At 48.6% G+C, this 18,581-nt stretch overlaps 1 protein-coding gene across 2 annotated transcripts in view; it reads right to left on the bottom strand.

The window, feature by feature from the left end:
* The window catches only part of ELMO1 (engulfment and cell motility 1), a 1,412,865-nt gene that overhangs the window by 970,253 nt on the left and 424,031 nt on the right, over nucleotides 1-18,581 (bottom strand). For both annotated transcript variants that reach the window (XM_078688215.1, XM_078688216.1), the window contains one exon: nucleotides 5,892-6,061. In XM_078688215.1, coding sequence (XP_078544341.1) covers nucleotides 5,892-6,061 — 170 coding nt within the window. The remainder of the gene's footprint in view (nucleotides 1-5,891; nucleotides 6,062-18,581) is intronic.

Genomic DNA, 18,581 nt, shown 5'->3' with positions numbered 1-18,581 from the left:
TTGTGTTCAGAATGGTTTTTTCCAGGGACTTTATTCTGAGTGGCACATCAGAAAGAGTCCAAACACTTTGAAGCAGACCATAGCTGCCCAAAACATATGACCTCCTCAGGCTTCAGTGGAAGTGTGAGCAACGGGCTCATGGGTGTTTTTCAGTTAGAGAGATTCACTCAAACAAAAAGTCTGTGTTACTTAAGGAAAGTTGAATCGTGATGGTGGAAGGCTTGAGAAACTCTCTCCTTCAGCACTACACCACCTTTAAAAGTATTCTCTCTTACACTCCGGATGGAAACCATGCCCTTCTCCTGGCACACCTCTGTCCTTCCAAAACACACTGCACTAACCCATCTTCTGGCTAAGTCCCAGGTAGATTCATATTTCTGAAGTTCCCTGGCGTGGACACAGTTTCCCCTGGGATAATTTAGCAGCCGTGACACTGAATTTATTTCTCAAACAGCCAAAAAGAAGCGGGTGGGGGGGAGGGCTCCCGATTCGTAAAGCAATTGCGGCTCAACTGAAACACATGCATTTTACCCTCAGTTTTGATCAAGCTGCGTTGCAGATTACAAGGCACGTCTGCTGAGTTTCCATACGCAGTCAAGGGCTTGGTTTCCGAGACATTTTTCTACTGCACACGAGACATTCCTGCGTCTAAAGAATGTGTCAGGCGCTCAATAATTACATAGGAGCCACATTTGGGAGACGTAAATAGCATGAGGTTTTTCAAGAGAAGCCAAGCCAAAAAGGGTTCGGAAGAGTTTTGAGGTTTCTTGAAAAAAAAAACGAGTTGAACATTCATAACTTAGCATTTCAATCAATGCCTCGTTGCCCTGTCGCAGGCAACTCGGCGAGGCCGAGAATGTCCCACCGCCTTTGTGGTTGCTGGGCCATGGTTGATGGATGTGTGGTGTGCCCTCAACCTTTATGTATTCTATTAGGTGCAGAAGACAGAATATCGCATAAGCGAGGTGGCAATTTCTACATAAGAAGGGACATAATTCACATTGCCAATATGCACCGGTGTGAAATAGAATGCTACTGTAGCGGGAAAATGTCACTACAATGCGATACTCCTCAACTACTTATATTAATGGGGATAGATCTCTTTATAATTAAAGATTTGATACAAAATGCGATATTACATGTTTTGGTGATTTTATTGCACAAATACAAAGTCTGTGTTCATGGGCGTGTTCACTCTGGAGTCTGGACACAGGCTCGGATACAAAGTCCTGCAGGTATGGTTGAAGCAAGGGGATGGAAACTCGAGGTTAGTTGTAGGGCCTACCCAAAGGGCAAGCCCCGCAGACAATCACCACAGTGGCCTTGCACAGCAGGGATTGGCTGCACAGGCGCTCGTAATGGAGACTATTACAGCCAATGCCCTGCCACCTGACCCCATTGCAAACAGCCAAAGTGCATGCAAGTCTGTGTTTGGGTTACAACATTTTGGTCAGGGGGGCTACAGACCAGGATCTGTAGCCAAGCATAGCAAAGGCCATGAGGTGGAGAACAGCCGCATGCGACTTTGGGCTAATGTATTAGGGTGGGGAACAACGTTTACAACGCAACTTTTACAACACACTTCCATTACAACGAAACTTTTACAATGCAGCATCCATTACAACGCATGTCATTAGAACGCAACCATTACAACGCATGACACTACAACGCATACCATTACAACGCATACCATTACAACGCATACCATTACAACGCATACCATTACAACGCATACCATTACAACGCATAGTACCCCTACGCTATCCAACACTTACCCTACTGTTGCACCCCCTGGAGTTAGAATAGACATTTTTACCCCTACACTATCCAACACCTACCCTACTGTTGCACCCACTGGAGTTAGAATAGTCATTTTTATCCCTACACTATCCAACACCTACCCTACTGTTGCACCCCCCTGGAGTTAGAATAGTAATATTTACCCCTATACTATCCAATACTTACCAATTATGCTTTGTAATGGTATGCGTTGTAATTATATGCGTTGTAAAGGTAGTATGCGTTGTAATGGAATGCGTTGTAATGGTAGTTTATGGAAATTCGTTGTAATGGCATGCGTTGTAATGGATATTGGGCTGTAAAAAATGCGTTGTAATGGCATGCGTTGTAAAAATATGCGTTGTAACGACATACAACCCACACGACATTGACAAGGACATCCTTAACAACATCACAGTATGGGCAAATATAATGAGAAATGCAGAAGTTGTCACGTACAGCGCGTTCAAGAAATGATTGAAGTCCACCTTATACTAATAGTTAATATCAGGAAGAAAGGGTGAGCAAAACAAACCATATTTCTCCCTTGAATATATTTCAGCGAATACACCATGCATGAAAGTGAATTTAAGTACTCAAAATATGCATTCTGATCCAAAGCACACTTTCAAGTCAGATTTCTACTCTTCTGTGAATACAAAGGAGTGAATGTTTTAATCACTAGGTGAGCGAGCGTTGGTGTGGTAACACACCCATTTTAACTAAAAATTATTTGCAGACTATGAAATAATGAAGATATTTACCAAACTTGCTATAATGTTACTTACAATATAAATAAGGCATAACTGGTTTATTAGGTTCAGCACTCTTCTGTTTTTTACATTTGATACTCATCAACTCGACACAAGGGATACCTTAAGAAACAGGTATTTTTCCGCATGTATATAAAGGGATGATTGAGCTTAGAAATTACACAAATTCACCACACTTTTAAACAAAGAGTGATTAGTTAGTGGTGACGTTTCAAAACTGCCAGTTTCACTAAGTAAATAAAATGTGCTGTGTTGTAATGGTTCGGTGGCAATGCAACTCCTTGTTCCGTATAAAATGATGTTGGGGTAGGTATTGTGCCATTCTCTCTGCAGCTTGCAACTGCAAAGAAGGCACATCTCCTCCTGGGGCAGTGTCAGAGGTAAAGATGATAATGCGAGGGGTGAAAACTCGTCCTGGAAGGTTACATTCCAATTGTATATAATAGCACACATTTATGGATCTTGCCAACAACCTGGATTGTGGTGGTTCAAAAGGATACACAATATTTCGGTTCACAAACAAGTGAACACTAGCTCCTTCGCCATCCATCTCTGGCAAAGGGTGGTGGTTTCCGTAAGACTAGTAAGGCTACACTCGGACTGTCTTCAGGAGCAAGCCCCATCAAAGTCCATAGATTTGTATACAAATGGCATAACACCAATAATAGGACTGCCGCTTCTGTGATCAGCTCCAGAGCAATGCTATGGCTCCTGCACATTTTTGTTTATCATAGGAGACAAACCCGGCATATATCTCAGCTCATTATGAGTGTGGCACAGTGGTGTATGCTCCAGTACTACTCCGAAAGAACAAACATATAAGCACTGGAATGGAAAATAAGTGATATTTCAAGACGGACCTAAACACACATTATACAAGCAGCGGATGGGCCATATTTCTCAAAGTTTAGCAACTTTCTCAAACTTTAGAAACTTAAAGAAGCTACAGCATACTCCTATGCCAGCACAGACATCCAAACTACTGCACAACCTTCTTAAAAGTACCCAAGGCCAAAAATATTAATTTCTATAACCATGTCAATCTCACTTTAAACTCGCCCAAAGATTCAGAAGAATGGATTTCGACGGTGGTGAACATAAAAAAACACCAACAACAGAAAAAACATTCTCTCCTTGTATAGAAAATCCTTTGTAAGGGTATACGGAGATTCTAAGACAGACAGAATAACGAGGAATGCATCTCTAGAATCAAACTGAGCGCGTTACCATAAAATAGTCTGTTGGAACGCCTCTAGAAACAAGGGTTGGACTGTAGACCTTTTCATTTTTTTAACACATTTCCCCATTGTGAATTGCTAAGTAGGTTACACTCTTCTCCTTGTTATTTAAAACCGTGACTGGTCGCATACAAGCACGTGCATGGAAAACGAGTGTACACATTTTTAACAAACCACATTCCTGCTTCCAGCAAAGTGGTTGGCCACCACTTGCGTCATAAACTTCCATTCCAAAGTATGTACCACAGATTTGGTCCTGCCTAAGAGTTGGCAGGAACTGCTGTTTTCGGAATCATGAACGACATGCCCCTTGGTTTGCTGGGGTTAGGATAACATCAGCATAAAGATCCTAAGGCTACTTCTTGCACCTCACTCAATTTCCAAATTTGACATGGCACTGTCTAACGAATATTAACAGCGCGTTAATGCCCAATGCTAACAAGGGCGGACAGAGTGGCCGTCCCTGCCAGGCCCAATCAAAGCGCTGTTATATTGTTATATTTGTACTAAAGCTTGCATGCATAGATTTGAACTGCAATTCAAATCCAACACATCAAATCTTATCCTAGTGACATTGTTTACAATGACTCCCAGCTGAGTGGTCCAAAACTTTCTCTGCATCACTCAACAGTTCCATAGTTCTAGCACTGTGTATGTTGACCTCGTCTCCTATTCCAGTGACAGATCTCTTCTGCATCTTAACAAGGCTGCAAGATTCTGCCTCAGAGTCCAAACATTATTTGCATTATCTCACTTATCCAACAGTTTATTGCTTCTGTCAAGGATCAGTAAATTGAAGTCTACAAAGAGGGGTGTGTCACAAAACATAACCCGTTTGTAAAATGTAATTTCTGTTGTCAAGTGCAATAGAGTAGTGTGCACTGGGAGCTGCACCTCCCAAACATTTTCTCGATTGAACGCTGATGGTGATGCACCCTGCCTGCGTGTCCTCATATTCCGTATGCACCAGCCTCAAAGTGTAATTTTCAAGTCTTTCTTCAGAGGCACTAACAGCGAGGAGTACATCGAAAAGACTGCATCTCTCAGCACAGCGCGCTATGTGATCGCGCCTAAAACAGTTTAGGACACACTGCTTTAAATGGGCAGGTACAGTCTGGAACTAAGGGGGTCATTATGGTGGAGGAAGGACCGCCACCTCCTTCCGCCATCACACCACCAAGTTAGGATGGCGGTGGGTACCGCGGCTGACGCAAAGTCCGTCCACCGCTTCACCACCTAAGGCAATTGCACCGATTGCATGGCGGACGGAGCAGGGCCACTAATATGGTGGCGGTGCCTAGCACAGTCCACCACATTAGGATGTGGGTCCACAAAGGCCTTTCCATGGCAGCAATGCCGCCATGGAAAGGCTGGTGGGGATTGGATTTAAGGGCCCGTTGCGGGACCCCCTTGCGTGTGTGGGAGGTCGCTGCATTTCCTTTGCACCAAGTGGCAGGCACCGCGTGGTGCCTGCCACGTAGTGTAGTGAAATGCTGTGCCCGGGCTTTTGACATTACGGGCGGTGCTGCTGGTTGCAGCACCGCACGGAATGTCAAAAGCCCAGGGCGCATCTTAATCGCAGTGGTGGGACCGGGTGGTCCCAAACACTGCTACATAGCAGGCGACCAAGTCCGCCCACCATCGTAATCACCTGCACTTTTTTAATTTAAAAGGAGAGTACCTGCACTTCTCAGCACTGCTGCAGTACATTTAATGGGAGAGCACCAGCACTTTTCAGGAGCAAACATGTACTCTAAATGATGAGTACCTGCACTTCTGTATTTCCATTTTAAGCACCGCTAGTGCAGCATGCAAGTGTTCTTTCTCATGCACCCAGCTTTCTTTGGCACTGCAGCGTCCGCTCTCCCTGAGGGCACTTCTAAATAAATATCAGTTTCCTTTTAAAGACGAGAACTAAGGAAGCGTTTTAAGTTACTACAAGCACATTGTTTAAGGAGCAGCAAGCCTTTTTATATTCCTGTTCCTGGCAGTCTTCTTAACATTTAGATCAATTGGGTACACACAATTCCAAGTGGCCTCAGCCTAAAACGGTGATGCTTTGATCTTTACACCCTTTATCAGCTCCTAAAAATAAACTCACTCGTTGCCACTTTCCACCAGCTGCGTCAGGAGAGAAACCCCATCCAAGTTTATGAACTCTTGGGCGAAGGTGACGTCCCTGGAGGAGCGGGCCAGGTCCTTCAGGGCTTCCAGCTTGGAGTCCATGCTGGCGGACTGGATCCGCCCATGCAGCTCGAGAGCGTACTGCGCCTGCGTGAGACAAAGGAGACACTTCAAGCCGCAAGCACTGGCAACCCACACATTAGCAATGCAGCCCAGGGGTTAAGCATCAAAGACACAGATTCCAAAGCGGACTCCTCTGAGGAGAGTCCACCAAGATGCAGAAAATGCAGAAAAATCGACTTTGAATACATTTCCCAGGTAGTAAAATCCATCAATTTTACAGCTTTGTTTTGAAGCTCCTTAAACAGGTCATGTGTTAGTCTACCAAACAGCAATTGTTCATTTTTAAACTTTTTTAGTTTTTAAAATTTGCGTGCTTATCTGCTGCATCAACCTAATCATTTTATATAGATGTAATAATACTTCATGAAAATGTCCATAAAAATGGCCTGATTAATTGTAGATAAGAAGACTTTCTTCTACACATGGTGAAAATAAGTGTCAGCTAAAATAAATGCTTGTAATCATTTTTTTTTTTTTCACTGAATGTGTTTTTCCAAGCACCAAAGAAAGAACCCCCACTGGTATAAATCCTGCTTGAAATGATGCTTACATTTACAGAGTAGCAGAGTACCATTTTTTTTTTTAATAAACAACTTTATTAAGCATATAAAACAGCAAGAAATTCATTAAGAATAGCTCGCAAATCAATAAAGACAACGGTACATGAGCATCGACACGTATAGAAGGGATCAGCCCACTCCAGTCCAGCAATTCCTCTCGTGCGACAGTGGTAGTGCACCATAGGACATTCATTACCTCCGGACCTAAGGCAGAGTCACATTGAACCATTCCCCCCATATTTTGAGGAACATCTCTGGGCAACCTCTGGATTCGAACAAGGCCTCCTCCTGGGTGCCGCACCAGTCCACCCCTCTCCTCCACCCGCCCACTGTGGGAGCATCGGGCCGGGACCATTGGCGCGCTATATCCCGCTTAGCCACAGCCACCGCCGTTCCCAGTAGACGTTTATCCATCCTTGACACATCCAGGCCATCAAAGATCCCCAGCAGTAGTCGCAATGGGTCATGGGGCACCTCCCAACCCAGGGTCTGTGTGATTTCCGGCTCCACCCCCCTCCAGAACCTCTCCAATATCGGGCACAGCCATGTCATGTGATAGAAGTCAGCAGGGGAGAAGCCACATCTCGGGCAGTCTGGGGAGGGACGCAGGCGGGCGCGGAAAAATGCGCTCCGGGGTGAGGTAAGCCACATGTAGGAAATATGTCTGGATTAGGCGCAGTTTGGAGGACATGGTCAAAGTGCGTGGAGCCATCAGGGCATCTCTCCAATCTGCCTCCTCCAAGGGGCCCACCCATCCCTCCCACCGGGTGCGAAGCTGGTCCAAGGATGCAGGGCCGTTATTTACAAGGGAACGATATATGCGGGAGACGCCCCCCCTACCCAGATTCCCCATCATCAGCTACGCTTCCAGCGGGCTAAACTCTGGGAGGGTGGACGATGAGGGGAGGTGCGCGTGGAAGGCATGGCGCAGCTGCAGGTATCGGTAGTGTTGGGCATGGGGGAGGGCATGGCACTGCTGCAGGTCGGTGAAGGCACGGATATGGTCTCCCACCCAGACATCTCCAAGTACCGACAACCCGATGAGGTCCCATTGGGGAAATCCGACCGGGGACGACAACTCTCGGTGCCAAGTGCCGTGCCAGAGAGGCGTCTGACGAGTAAGTTTACGATCCCATCCCGTGTGACGCAGGGGGCGCGCCAGGCTAGGAGGACCGTCCTGGTGATGGGCGCCATCGTTTGGGGCACCGGGCTACCGTACAAAAACGCCTGGATCCGAGAGAAGTCCACATCGTCCAGTTCCACGCGGTACGCTGGTTCGGACCAGCTGCCCGCGTACCAGTCGTGTATAACTATCAGCTTGGTGGCGAGGTAGTAGAGGTAGAGATAAGTCACCCCCAAGCCTCCGTCAAAGGAGGGAATGCGACTATGGGCTAGAGAGACCCGCGGCCGTCCACCGCCCCAAAGGAATCGGGACAGTGCCCCGTCGAGTTCGCGGAACCAGGAGTGAGAGAGGGGACTGGAGACGTTTTGCATGGCATACAGGAAGCGGGGGAGGACCATCATTTTAAACAACGTGCTGCGCCCCAGGGGGTTAAGGGGGATGGTTTGCCATCTTTTAAGGTCTGACCTCATCCGAGTCACCAGGGGGGTAATGTTCAGTGCCCATTCCAGCTCCGGTAGGAGGGCCACCCATATTCCCAGGTACTTCACCGAGTGATGTCTGAGGGGGATGGTTGACTGCCAATCAAAGCAGTCAGGGGAAGGATACAACGGAAGCAGGGTGGACTTGGCCGCATTGAGGCGAAGGCCAGAGACCCTCTCGAATTCCATGAGGATGTGCAGGCATTTGGGGCCTGAAGTCGCCGGGTCCACGAGGTACAGGAGCACATCGTCAGCGTAGAGGGCTATTTTGTCTGCATGGTTTTCGTTCCAGGCCCAGCCCTGGACGAGGGTTTCCTGTCGGATGAGCGTCGCCAGTGGCTCCATCGCTAACGCGAATAGGAGTGGGGAGAGGGGACACCCCTGGCGCGTACCCCTACAGATCGGGAATGCCTCTGAGAGAGCCCCGTTGACCAACACTCGGGCCTTAGGGTTGGCATAGAGGACCCCAATGTATCGGCGGAAAATCGGTCCGAAGCCCATCGCCTCCAGCACATCCTGTAAGTATGCCCACCCCACCGTGTCAAAGGCCTTCTCGAAATCGAGAAAGAGGAGGGCCAAGTATGGGGTTAGGCGGGCCCGGTGGGCTAACGCGAGGTGAAGGCGGCGGATGCAGTGGCGAGTGCCCCTGGCCGGCATAAAGCCGCATTGGTCCGGGAGGACCAGATCTTGTAGGTGGGGTTTGAGCCTCTGGGCCAGCATCCTGGCAAAGAGTTTAATTTCATTGTTGATAAGAGAGATGGGACGAAAGTCTGCACAGTTCGTGGAAGGCGGTTGGGTCTTGGGGATGACCACGATCGTGGCCAAATCCGATTCGTGGGGAAAGGAGCCAGTATCCAGCACCTGTCAGAACAGGCCCAACAGTTGAGGGGCTAGGATATCTCGGAAGATGGCGTAGGACTCCTGCGGAAACCCACCCGGGCCAGGTGTTTTACCGGAATGAAGGAGGGGATAGCCTCTCGGACTTCGTCTGGGGTGAAGGGCTTCTCCAGGGCCTCTGCAGCTTCACGAGCGAGGGAGGGGAGACGGGCATCAGCACCACCCAAGAGGGAAGTTAAGGACGCGTCAGCTGGTCGCTCTGCGTAGAGGCGAGCGTAGAATGCTGCAAAGGTGTCGGCTATTACCTGAAGGCTGCCATCCGAGGCTTGGATTTCAGGAATGATCTGGTGGATCCTGGGGTAGGAGACCAGGTTGTGGAGGAGCTTGCCATTTTTATCGCCCCAGCCGTTCACCCGCACCACCGAGGAGCGCCACAACATTTGGGCCGAGTCTAGTGAGATTTGGCGGATCTCCTCTCGAAGCAACGCCAGCTGCCGAGTGGGGTCCTCACGGCCAGCAAGAGCCAACGCAGCCTCTAGTTGGGCAGCTCGGGACTCCCACTGCACAAGCCGGGCCAGCCGGTCTGCCCGTTTGGCATGGACAAGTCCCCTAGCCACCCCACGAATCACAGCCTTGCCGGCCTCCCAAAGGGTGCCAGGCGAGGAAACCGATCCCTCATTGGTGGCAAAGTAGTGGGTGAGCTCCTGCTCTAACGTGTCCACCAGTACGGGGTCTTGTAGGAACCATGCGTTGAGGCGCCAGACCGGTCGAGGGCCCGTCGGGGCTAATCCGAGGCGGAGGGAGACGGGGGAATGGTCGGAGAGTCCCCTGGGCAGGATAGTCATACCGGAGACCAGATGACAGTCAGTATCCGGAAGGAGGAGAAGGTCGATGCGGGAGTGGGTGTGGTGGGAAGCCGACATGTGGGTGTACTGCGACTCGCGGGGATTCCATACGCGCCACACATCGCAGAGCCCCAGAGCCGAAACCCAGCTCGTCAAGGCCGCTGCAGAGGAGGTTCGGGACGCAGACGGGGTCCCAGTCGCGTCTCGCTGGGGCTGCAGGACGGCGTTAAAGTCTCCGCCCACCACCGTAAGACCATAGGGAAAGGAGGAAATAATCTGCGTGAGGCACCGAGGCGTCGGGGACAGGAGGGCCGGCGGAACATAGAGGTTCAGGACGTTCAGAGGACACCCCTCCACCATGCCAGATACCGCAACGTAGCGCCCTTGCGGGTCTGTGTCTGCTTTAACCAGGGTGAAGGGAAGCCCTCTCCGGATCAGGATCGCAACCCCTCGGGACCCCCGTTAAAACCCTGAATGCCAAACCGTCGCAAATCCGTACCGGGCCAGGAAGTTACATTGCGTTCCCAGCAGGTGGGTCTCCTGGATAAGGAGAACGTCAGCCGCGTGGCGATGGGCCACCCGGAGAACAGCTGTGCGCTTAATACGGTCAAGAAGGCCATTGACGTTCCAAGAGAGGACGTGTAAGGGTTTAATCAGTGTGTATGTCATGCGGGGAGGGGATTCGTTGGGGAACGTGCAACCCATAGGGGGGGCACTCAGGGAAAAAGAACCCAGCACACTGCGCCACAGCGGCGGGGAGGCACGGCAGCAAAGCAGGGCCAGCAGAGGTCTGGGCATTGAGCAAGGGGAGAGGGGCGGTCGCCCGCAGTCACCCCCTGTAACAACCTGTGGGGGCCTCAGTCGGTGGGAGCGCAACACAGTCGGGGTAAGTGTCAGGACTGGAGCTACCCAACGTGATGTGTCGGTAGAAGGAGGAGCTGCAACCTTCCGCCCGCGGGCGGTATTAACAAAAGCAGAGGAGCGACTGAGCTGAGCTGAATAGCGGCCCGTAGGCGGCTGAAAACAACAAACCTTTGGAAGTCAACGGACTTCCCCCTCCTAGGTACCCCCCAAACCCCCCACCCTACACTTCGAAACGGGAAGCATCTGTCGCACCAAAAATTCAACCCCTTAAGAAAACTCCCACTAGGGAAAAGGTCCCAAACTAAAACGGTTGGGCGGGAACAATAGCACTAATCAAGAGTAAACCAAGGAGGACCCCCCTCCAGAGTACCATTTTAACAGGGCTCTTGTACAGTGCCATTCACTAGCAGAGCTCACGCTGTGATCTGTCTCGATTATTCGTGGTGATCACGAAATCATCAATGAAACTAGTCCCACAGTACAAGCACATTTGTCACCTTCAAGCAAATACGGTATTATGTGTTTTCGATTTTTGCCTTTCTTTGTCCAAAAGGACTGCCAAACCAATCTTACCACAACAGCACAGACTCTGTATAGAATACCACACACAAAAATATAAAACAAGTGGTCTAAAGGGAAAACAAAAATATCAACTAGAATGAAATTACTAGCAGGATTAACTCATCGCTTTAAAAAGCTTTAAATGGAAGATGGTTATTAAAAATAATTTAGCACACACCATTCTACAGATAATTGTGCTATTATGTATTCACAATTAGATTGGTTGGGCAGGTTCACTTCCTGGAAATGTTATTTAGTTAATTTCATGTCAACCTAAAGAAGAGGGCTCTGGGCCCTCGTGCCTAACTTGTTGTGCCATGATCCTTTATGTGTGGCAGCAAAATGCTGAGAAGAACTACTCTTAGTGTACAGAAATAGGTACAACATCTGCTTGTGGCGGCTTTTTCTTTCGTAGCAGACTGCACCCTGGCATTAGCAAGAGTCTGTGGTTCCAAAAATAGTAGCTTGAGCCTCACCACAGAAGCCTGCCAGAAGCCTAAAGGATCAGAATGCCCACCACCCCAGAAACAAGCAAATTCAAATGTTTCGGAGGAGGGGAGTAAGGTGAGCTGCAGTAACCACACCTCCCATCAAGTCATCCCTCCACTGGCGGGCAGAGGCTGGCCACAGACAGCCACTTCAGGTCAAACGGCACCGCGGTGATGGGACACTTCCTGGGCCATGAAAACGACTGTCTGCAGATGTTACAGGATTAGGCTTCTGCTTCTAATTTACCTTCTCGGACTTGGAGAAGGACTCTGGTAGGAGGGCATCTCTCTGCTGCAACCTCACCCTCAAATTACGCTCAGATATCTTTCACTGGTGGGTTCAAAATATTGTTATTGTTATGACAGATAATATGGAAAGCTTAGACATGATGCTTCATCCTAGCTGCAGGGGCAATGTGGTGCTCTATCCATTTTTAAATGTATGAGCAGCAATATGTGAAAGAGAAATGCATATTTGTCCAGGTCCAGAAAACTATGCAGGAAAAGTCGCTATGAATGGAGTGTACTAGAAGAGAATTCCAAAAATGGAAGACTGGGCAGAAAAACATGGGTTGAGTTTTAGAGATCTTAGCGGTGATGGATGGCAGGGGATAGTAGCTGTCTAGCTGTCCATCAGGATGGATGGTATGCAATGGTTTCTTTGGTATATAACAGCTTGCGGTTATGCTAGCCAGTAGAAGAAGCTGATGTGAGGGGGAAAAATTGCAGCATGAGTATTGCTTTGGCACATAAACTAAAAGTTGACTGAAGAGCAGGACACAGCAGGTCAGAGCTAAGAGAAGACAGGAGCAGGCTTGCAAAAATGGAGTTTCCAGCAGTGGTATGTGAGAATACCATCGAATGGGCAACCTTTCTGAAATCACATACAAGGACTGAGTAAATGTAACGATAATAATAATAATACAAATAATAATAAATATTAATACAACTTGTAGAGTGCATGGCTACTTCTTACGAAGTGTCACAGGGCTAGAATACGGACTTCAGAAAAAAGTGTTACTCAACGACTGGCAAAATCTTAGCCAGATCTAGAGAGTCAGCTTTTCAGCTTTTCTGGAAAATAGTTTCAGAAGGGGCTAGCTGCAGTTTAGAGGGTAGGGAGTTCCAAACTCTTGGTGTCAACTGAAAAAAGGCGCTTCCAGCAATTCAGGCTTTTTACATTTTGAGACAGAGGCCAATTTTGAGACGGCCGATCTCAGATTTCTAGTTGGGACATAAGGAATGATCATGAACTTTAGATTGGTGGGGCCTTGAATGGAAAGAGTCCTGGCAACCCGTGTTGTTTCTTCAATGTGGTACTGAAAGATGGTGCAAGTAGGAAGTCTAAGCAATGTCTGAGCTGCTGTGTTTTGAGCCCGTTGAAGCCTTTTCACCCGGAAGTGGGAAATGCCCAGGTTAAGAACATGACAGTGGTCTAATCTAAATTAGACCAGAGCCTGGAATACAGTTTTGGGGCAGAGTCAGGTAGGAGATGGATAATTTCCTTCAAGGATCTCAACATCCCAAAAAACTTTCCTGCAAGGGCAAAAGTCTGAACATTAAAGGAAGTTTCTCGTCAAGCCAGATTCCCTGGTTCTTGACCTTGGGCTTGGGAGGTGGTAGAAGACCAAGGCTGTCGTGTTACCAAGCATTGGACCATATATTGAAGTGCTTGTCCAGCACCAGGACCCCATCTTCCTGAGATTCAGCTTCAAACAGTTATGGTCCATCCAAGCAGCAACCTGTGACAAACAAGCGCGGAGGAAAGAGACCATGAGATCGCTGTTCTGAGATATGGTGATAAGTGATGTGTCATCAGCATATGAAATAATAGTAAAGCCATAATGCTCAATCACCTCAGCCAGAGGGCCAAACTTGACATTGGAAAGGGCTGGCCTCAGTGAAGAGCCCTGTGGCACTCCTTGCTGCAAAGAGCGAACCGTCAAATGAAATGGCTTTTGTGAAACCTGAAAGGTGTGTCCCTGCATGAATGAGGCCAGGCAGCGCAGACCTTTGCCACCGATGCTACTGTTCCAGTACTTCATGACCAAGATATTATGGGATACAGAATCGAACCCAGCACGGAGGTCAAGCATAAGAATAGCAGCAGGGTCGCCCTCGTCCCACGGTCCTCCAGAAAAAGGGAGAGCTGTCTAAAGTGATAAAGAGTAGATAAAGTAGCAATAACGCGTAGTTGATATCAAGTGGTCTAAAAGTGCTTTGAGACATGGGGCTGTGAGGTAAGAGGTGAGTGCAGAGAGTGGAAACGTTAAGTCCACTTGTATATTATCTAAGGTTGGGGTGGGTGACAGGACGTTCAATTAAAGATGACATAGCCAGGGTTAAAAAAAAGTAGGTGTTATGAGTTTGCAGAGGGGTACAGATGAATCTTTGTTTCAACTGTATTCATTTGATGGCGGACCGTCACCCGGCCCTCCATTCACTGTCAGGAGCTTCACAAAAGGGGGCTGCTGTAGACTCAAATTTTAATCCACATGATGGTCTACCAATCGGAGCTGGGCACTTTATAGTTGGGAGTATAAACAAAAGCATGTCAATCTGAGTCCTGAAAAGAATGAAGTGCCATCACAATTTGCTAGAGATTTGGCAGCAGTCAATCCTTTTTGCAATAACAAAAAATATAGAGAATGATGCCCCCCAGCAGGTGTTGTAAATGCAAACTAATTCGAAAAGAATATTGGATCAATAGCAGACAACCTAATGATCATCTGTGCCTCGCTGCAGACAGACTGCCACCCTGTTATCCTAAAACAGGCTACCATTGCAAATAGTTTACATTACCTCCTGCGTTAACGCCTCCATTTACTTTCAGGGTCGTGCTCTTTATAATCAATGAAGCTAGGATAATTCTGGTCAGACATGTTCGATCAGAACATCTCACCCAAACTGCTCAACACTTGCAATCGGAAAATACAATTATAATTTTATTCGACAAAATATCACTCGAATTTACAGTGTAAAAGGTTGCATTGGTTAAGGGTGGGGTTCAATTCAAGTGCCAAATATAACAAACGTTGGGAAGGCAATAGCGTTAGCTGCCAGCCTTTTGGCTTTGCCAGTGGTGGTTTCCTTGTTGTAAAAGGAGTAGTTTCTGTCCTGTAACTCCAGTTCTGTAGTAGGGGTATCTCTGTTATAGTCATAATCTAGTGAATAGTCCCGCCCATGTGCGTGGACCCCGGAGCAATCAAAAATAATCTCTTACAGTGTCAAAAAATGCAGAAATGCATAGACACTTAAGAGAGAATTTAAAGACAGATAATGCAGCCAAAAAAGGCTACACTGTCCAGTACTTCAACTAGAAATTCCACCACAAAATCCACAAAACAGCAAAGCCTGTACAGATTTCCCTTGCTTAACAGCAAAATCCCTCAGGAATGATAGAGAGAAGAACCTGGACAGACAAGCCCCATAGGCTGCCATTATGTGGCTTAAATAGGATACTGTGCCTTTAAGGAACCTTCCAGAACCTTCTCCCAGTATCCCAGAATGCATAGCAGGTCCAACTTAGTTTCAGTTCTTTTTGAAGGCGTAAAAACGCCAGACCTGTAGCATTATGTACCTGAACAAATCTCCACCAGGGAGGCGGGAGGGTGCTTATGACTATAACAGAGATACCCCTACTACAGAACTGGAGTTACAGGACAGAAACTACTCCTTCTGTAGTAGGGGATCTCTGTGTATAGTCATAATCTAGTGAATAGAATGGCAAGCCCATCCCCACATCAAGCGGCGGTGGAGAATATGAAATTACGCCACTATTGTGCGAACAAATTCCGCAGCGAAGCCTGCCCAACCTGAGCGTCTGCCCTGGCATCAGTATCCAGGCAGTAATGCTTAGCAAAGGTATAGACCGACTTCCAAGTGGCCGCCTTGCAGATCTCTGCAAAGGGAACATTACGAAGCATAGCTGTCGTGGCAGCTTTGCCTCTGGTGGAATGAGCCTTAGGTTTACCCCCTAAGGTCTTATTAGCTTTGCAGTAACACAATTGTATGCAGGACACAATCCACCTCGAGATGGACTGTTTAGAGGTAGCAAGACCTGTCCTGACTGAGCCATAATTAATGAACAATTGGTCTGACCTACGAATATCTTTAGTCTTATCAAGATAAAACTTCAGCACCCTCCTCACATCCAGGGAATGTAAAGACCTTTCCGCTGGAGATGACGGATTCTGAAAGAACGTAGGCAAAGTGATAGTCTGATTGATATGAAAATCAGAAACAACCTTGGGAAGAAACTTAGGGTGAGTACGCATAACAACCTTAGCAGCATGAAACACAGTATAAGGTTCTTGGCAACAAAGCGCCTGAATCTCACTCACCCTGCGGGCCGATGTAATGGCCACAAGGAACGCCGCCTTCCAGGACTGGTGCTGCAACGAAGCCTTATGAATGGGTTCAAAAGGCTCCTTCATCAATCTGGACAGCACCACATTCAAGTCCCACGAAGGCGAAGGAAGCCTGACAGGAGGGAATACTTTCTTCAAGCCTTCCAAAAAATCTTTGATCACAGGGATCTGGAAGAAGGAAGTCTGTGAAGGGCCTTTCCTGTAGGCAGTCAAAGCAGCCAGATGAACCTTAATGGAATGGACATTAAGGCCCGACTGCGCCAGATGTAGTAGATATGGAAGGATGACATCTTCCTTGCATGTCGTAGGGTTAAAGTTCTTAGACTTGCACCAGATACAAATCCTCTTCCACTTGTAAGCATAAGAAGTCCTAGTGGAAGGTCGCTTAGCCTCCTTCAGTATGTCCATACAATCCACTGGGAGATTCAGATGGCCATATTGCACTATTTCAGGAGCCATGCCGCCAAACTCAAAGACGAGAGGTTGGGGTGCACCATCCGCCCCCCGAACTTCGTGAGAAGGTCCGGCCTGCACGGCAGCTTCATGTGAGGAAGGAGAGACCGGTGAAGCAGGTCCATGAACCACCACTGTCTGGGCCATTCCGGGGCAATCAGTATCATCTGCGCCCTGGACTGGGACAGCTTGATGAGAACCGCCGGAATCAGGGGAATTGGTGGAAAAGCGTACAGAAAGCTGTTCGACCAGTTGATCCATAACGCGTTCCCCAGCGTCCCCGGCTGGTAGTACCTGGAGGCGAAGCCTCGGCATTTTCTGTTTTCGGCGATGGCGAACAGATCTACGTCTGGAGTTCCCCACCTTGCGAAGACTTCTCCCAGAACTTCGTCGCTTATGACCCATTCGTGGTTTTCCTGAATGAGTCTGCTCAGTTCGTCTGCCTGAACATTCTGCACACCTGGCAGATGGGTGGCCGTTATCGACAGTCCTCGAGCCAGAAGCCAGTGCCAGATCGCCTGTGCCTCCTGCGACAGAGTGCGCGATCTCGAGCCCCCCTGCTTGTTGAGGTAATACATCGTTGTCGTGTTGTCTGTCTGAACAAGCAGAGAGTTGGTCTGAAAGGACGGGTGAAAAGCCTTCAGTGCCAAGTGCACAGCCCTGAGTTCCAGGAAATTGATGTGGTACGTGGCCTCCGTCTGGGACCACGTCCCTTGAATCTGCAGGTCTCCGGAGTGCGCTCCCCAGCCCTGGAGAGAAGCATCCGTCACGATAGTCTGTGTGGGAATGTCCTTGTGGAAGGGAACCCCTCTGAGGAGATTCTCCTTCGAGCACCACCACTTCAGAGACTGAAGAGCATGTAGAGACAGTCGTATCTTGTCGTCCCAGGAGCCTCTCCTCTGGTCCCATTGGTCCTCCAAACACTCCTGCAGCGGTCTCATGTGCAGCCGCGCATGTGGCGTCAGGAAGATACACGAGGCCATCGATCCCAGCAGAGAAGACACCGTCCTCACTGTCGTGGATGGAGTAGACATGAGAGTCTGAGCCTTCCGAAGGAGTGATAAACGTCGCTCCTCCGAAGGAGACACACTTGTTGACAGCGTGTTGATGGAGGCTCCCAAGTACTGGATGCACTGGACCGGAGTCGGGACAGACTTGAACATGTTGATGTGCAACCCCAGCTTGTTCAAAAGAACGCACGTCTTCTGGAAGTGTGCTTGAGCTTCCGAGAAGGAGGAGGCCTTGATCAACCAATCGTCCAGGTACGGGTAGACAAACACCTTGTTCTTCCGCAGGTGTGTCGCTACCACTGCCATGCATTTCGAGAATGTCCTGGGTGCAGACTTCAGCCCGAAGGGCAGCACCGTGTACTGATAGTGATTGGTGCCGACTTGAAAGCGCAGAAACTTCCTGTGTTTGCATGCAATGGGCACGTGGAAGTATGCGTCCTGTAGATCTATGGCACACATCCAATCTCCTCGTTGCAGCTGAGGGTAGATCTGATGCAACGACAGCATGCAAAACTTTTCTCTGCGAATCCATTTGTTTGCCTGTCGCAAATCCAGAATGGGCCTGAACTCGTTCTTGTCCTTCTTGCGGACAAGAAAGAACCGAGAGTAAAGACCTCTTCCTCGTTGAGACAGAGGTACGTCTTCTATCGCCCTTTTCCTTAGCAGAATGTCTGCCTCCGCCTGAAGCTCGCGCAGTTGATACTGCGAGCGGACGGGAGGAATCGACGGAGGAGGGCTGGTGAAACGCAGACTGTATCCATTGCAAACAATATTCAGCACCCACTTGTCCTGAGTAATTTTTCTCCACTCTGCCAGAAAAAATTGAACGCTTCCCCCCACCGGAGCGGGTAACGGACGAGGGGGAAGTAACCGCTCAGGGTCGAGACCCGGCCGGGCCCTTAGACGCGGTAGAGGACTGCTGTCCACCTCTACCCCTCTGACGCTTCTGGAAGG

The sequence above is a fragment of the Lissotriton helveticus genome, chromosome 4_1 (assembly GCF_964261635.1).
Source record: "Lissotriton helveticus chromosome 4_1, aLisHel1.1, whole genome shotgun sequence".
In the NCBI taxonomy this organism is placed as follows: Eukaryota; Metazoa; Chordata; class Amphibia; order Caudata; family Salamandridae; genus Lissotriton; species Lissotriton helveticus.
Note: the sequence above shows the minus strand (reverse complement) of the source record. Positions and strands in the feature narration are given on the sequence as shown.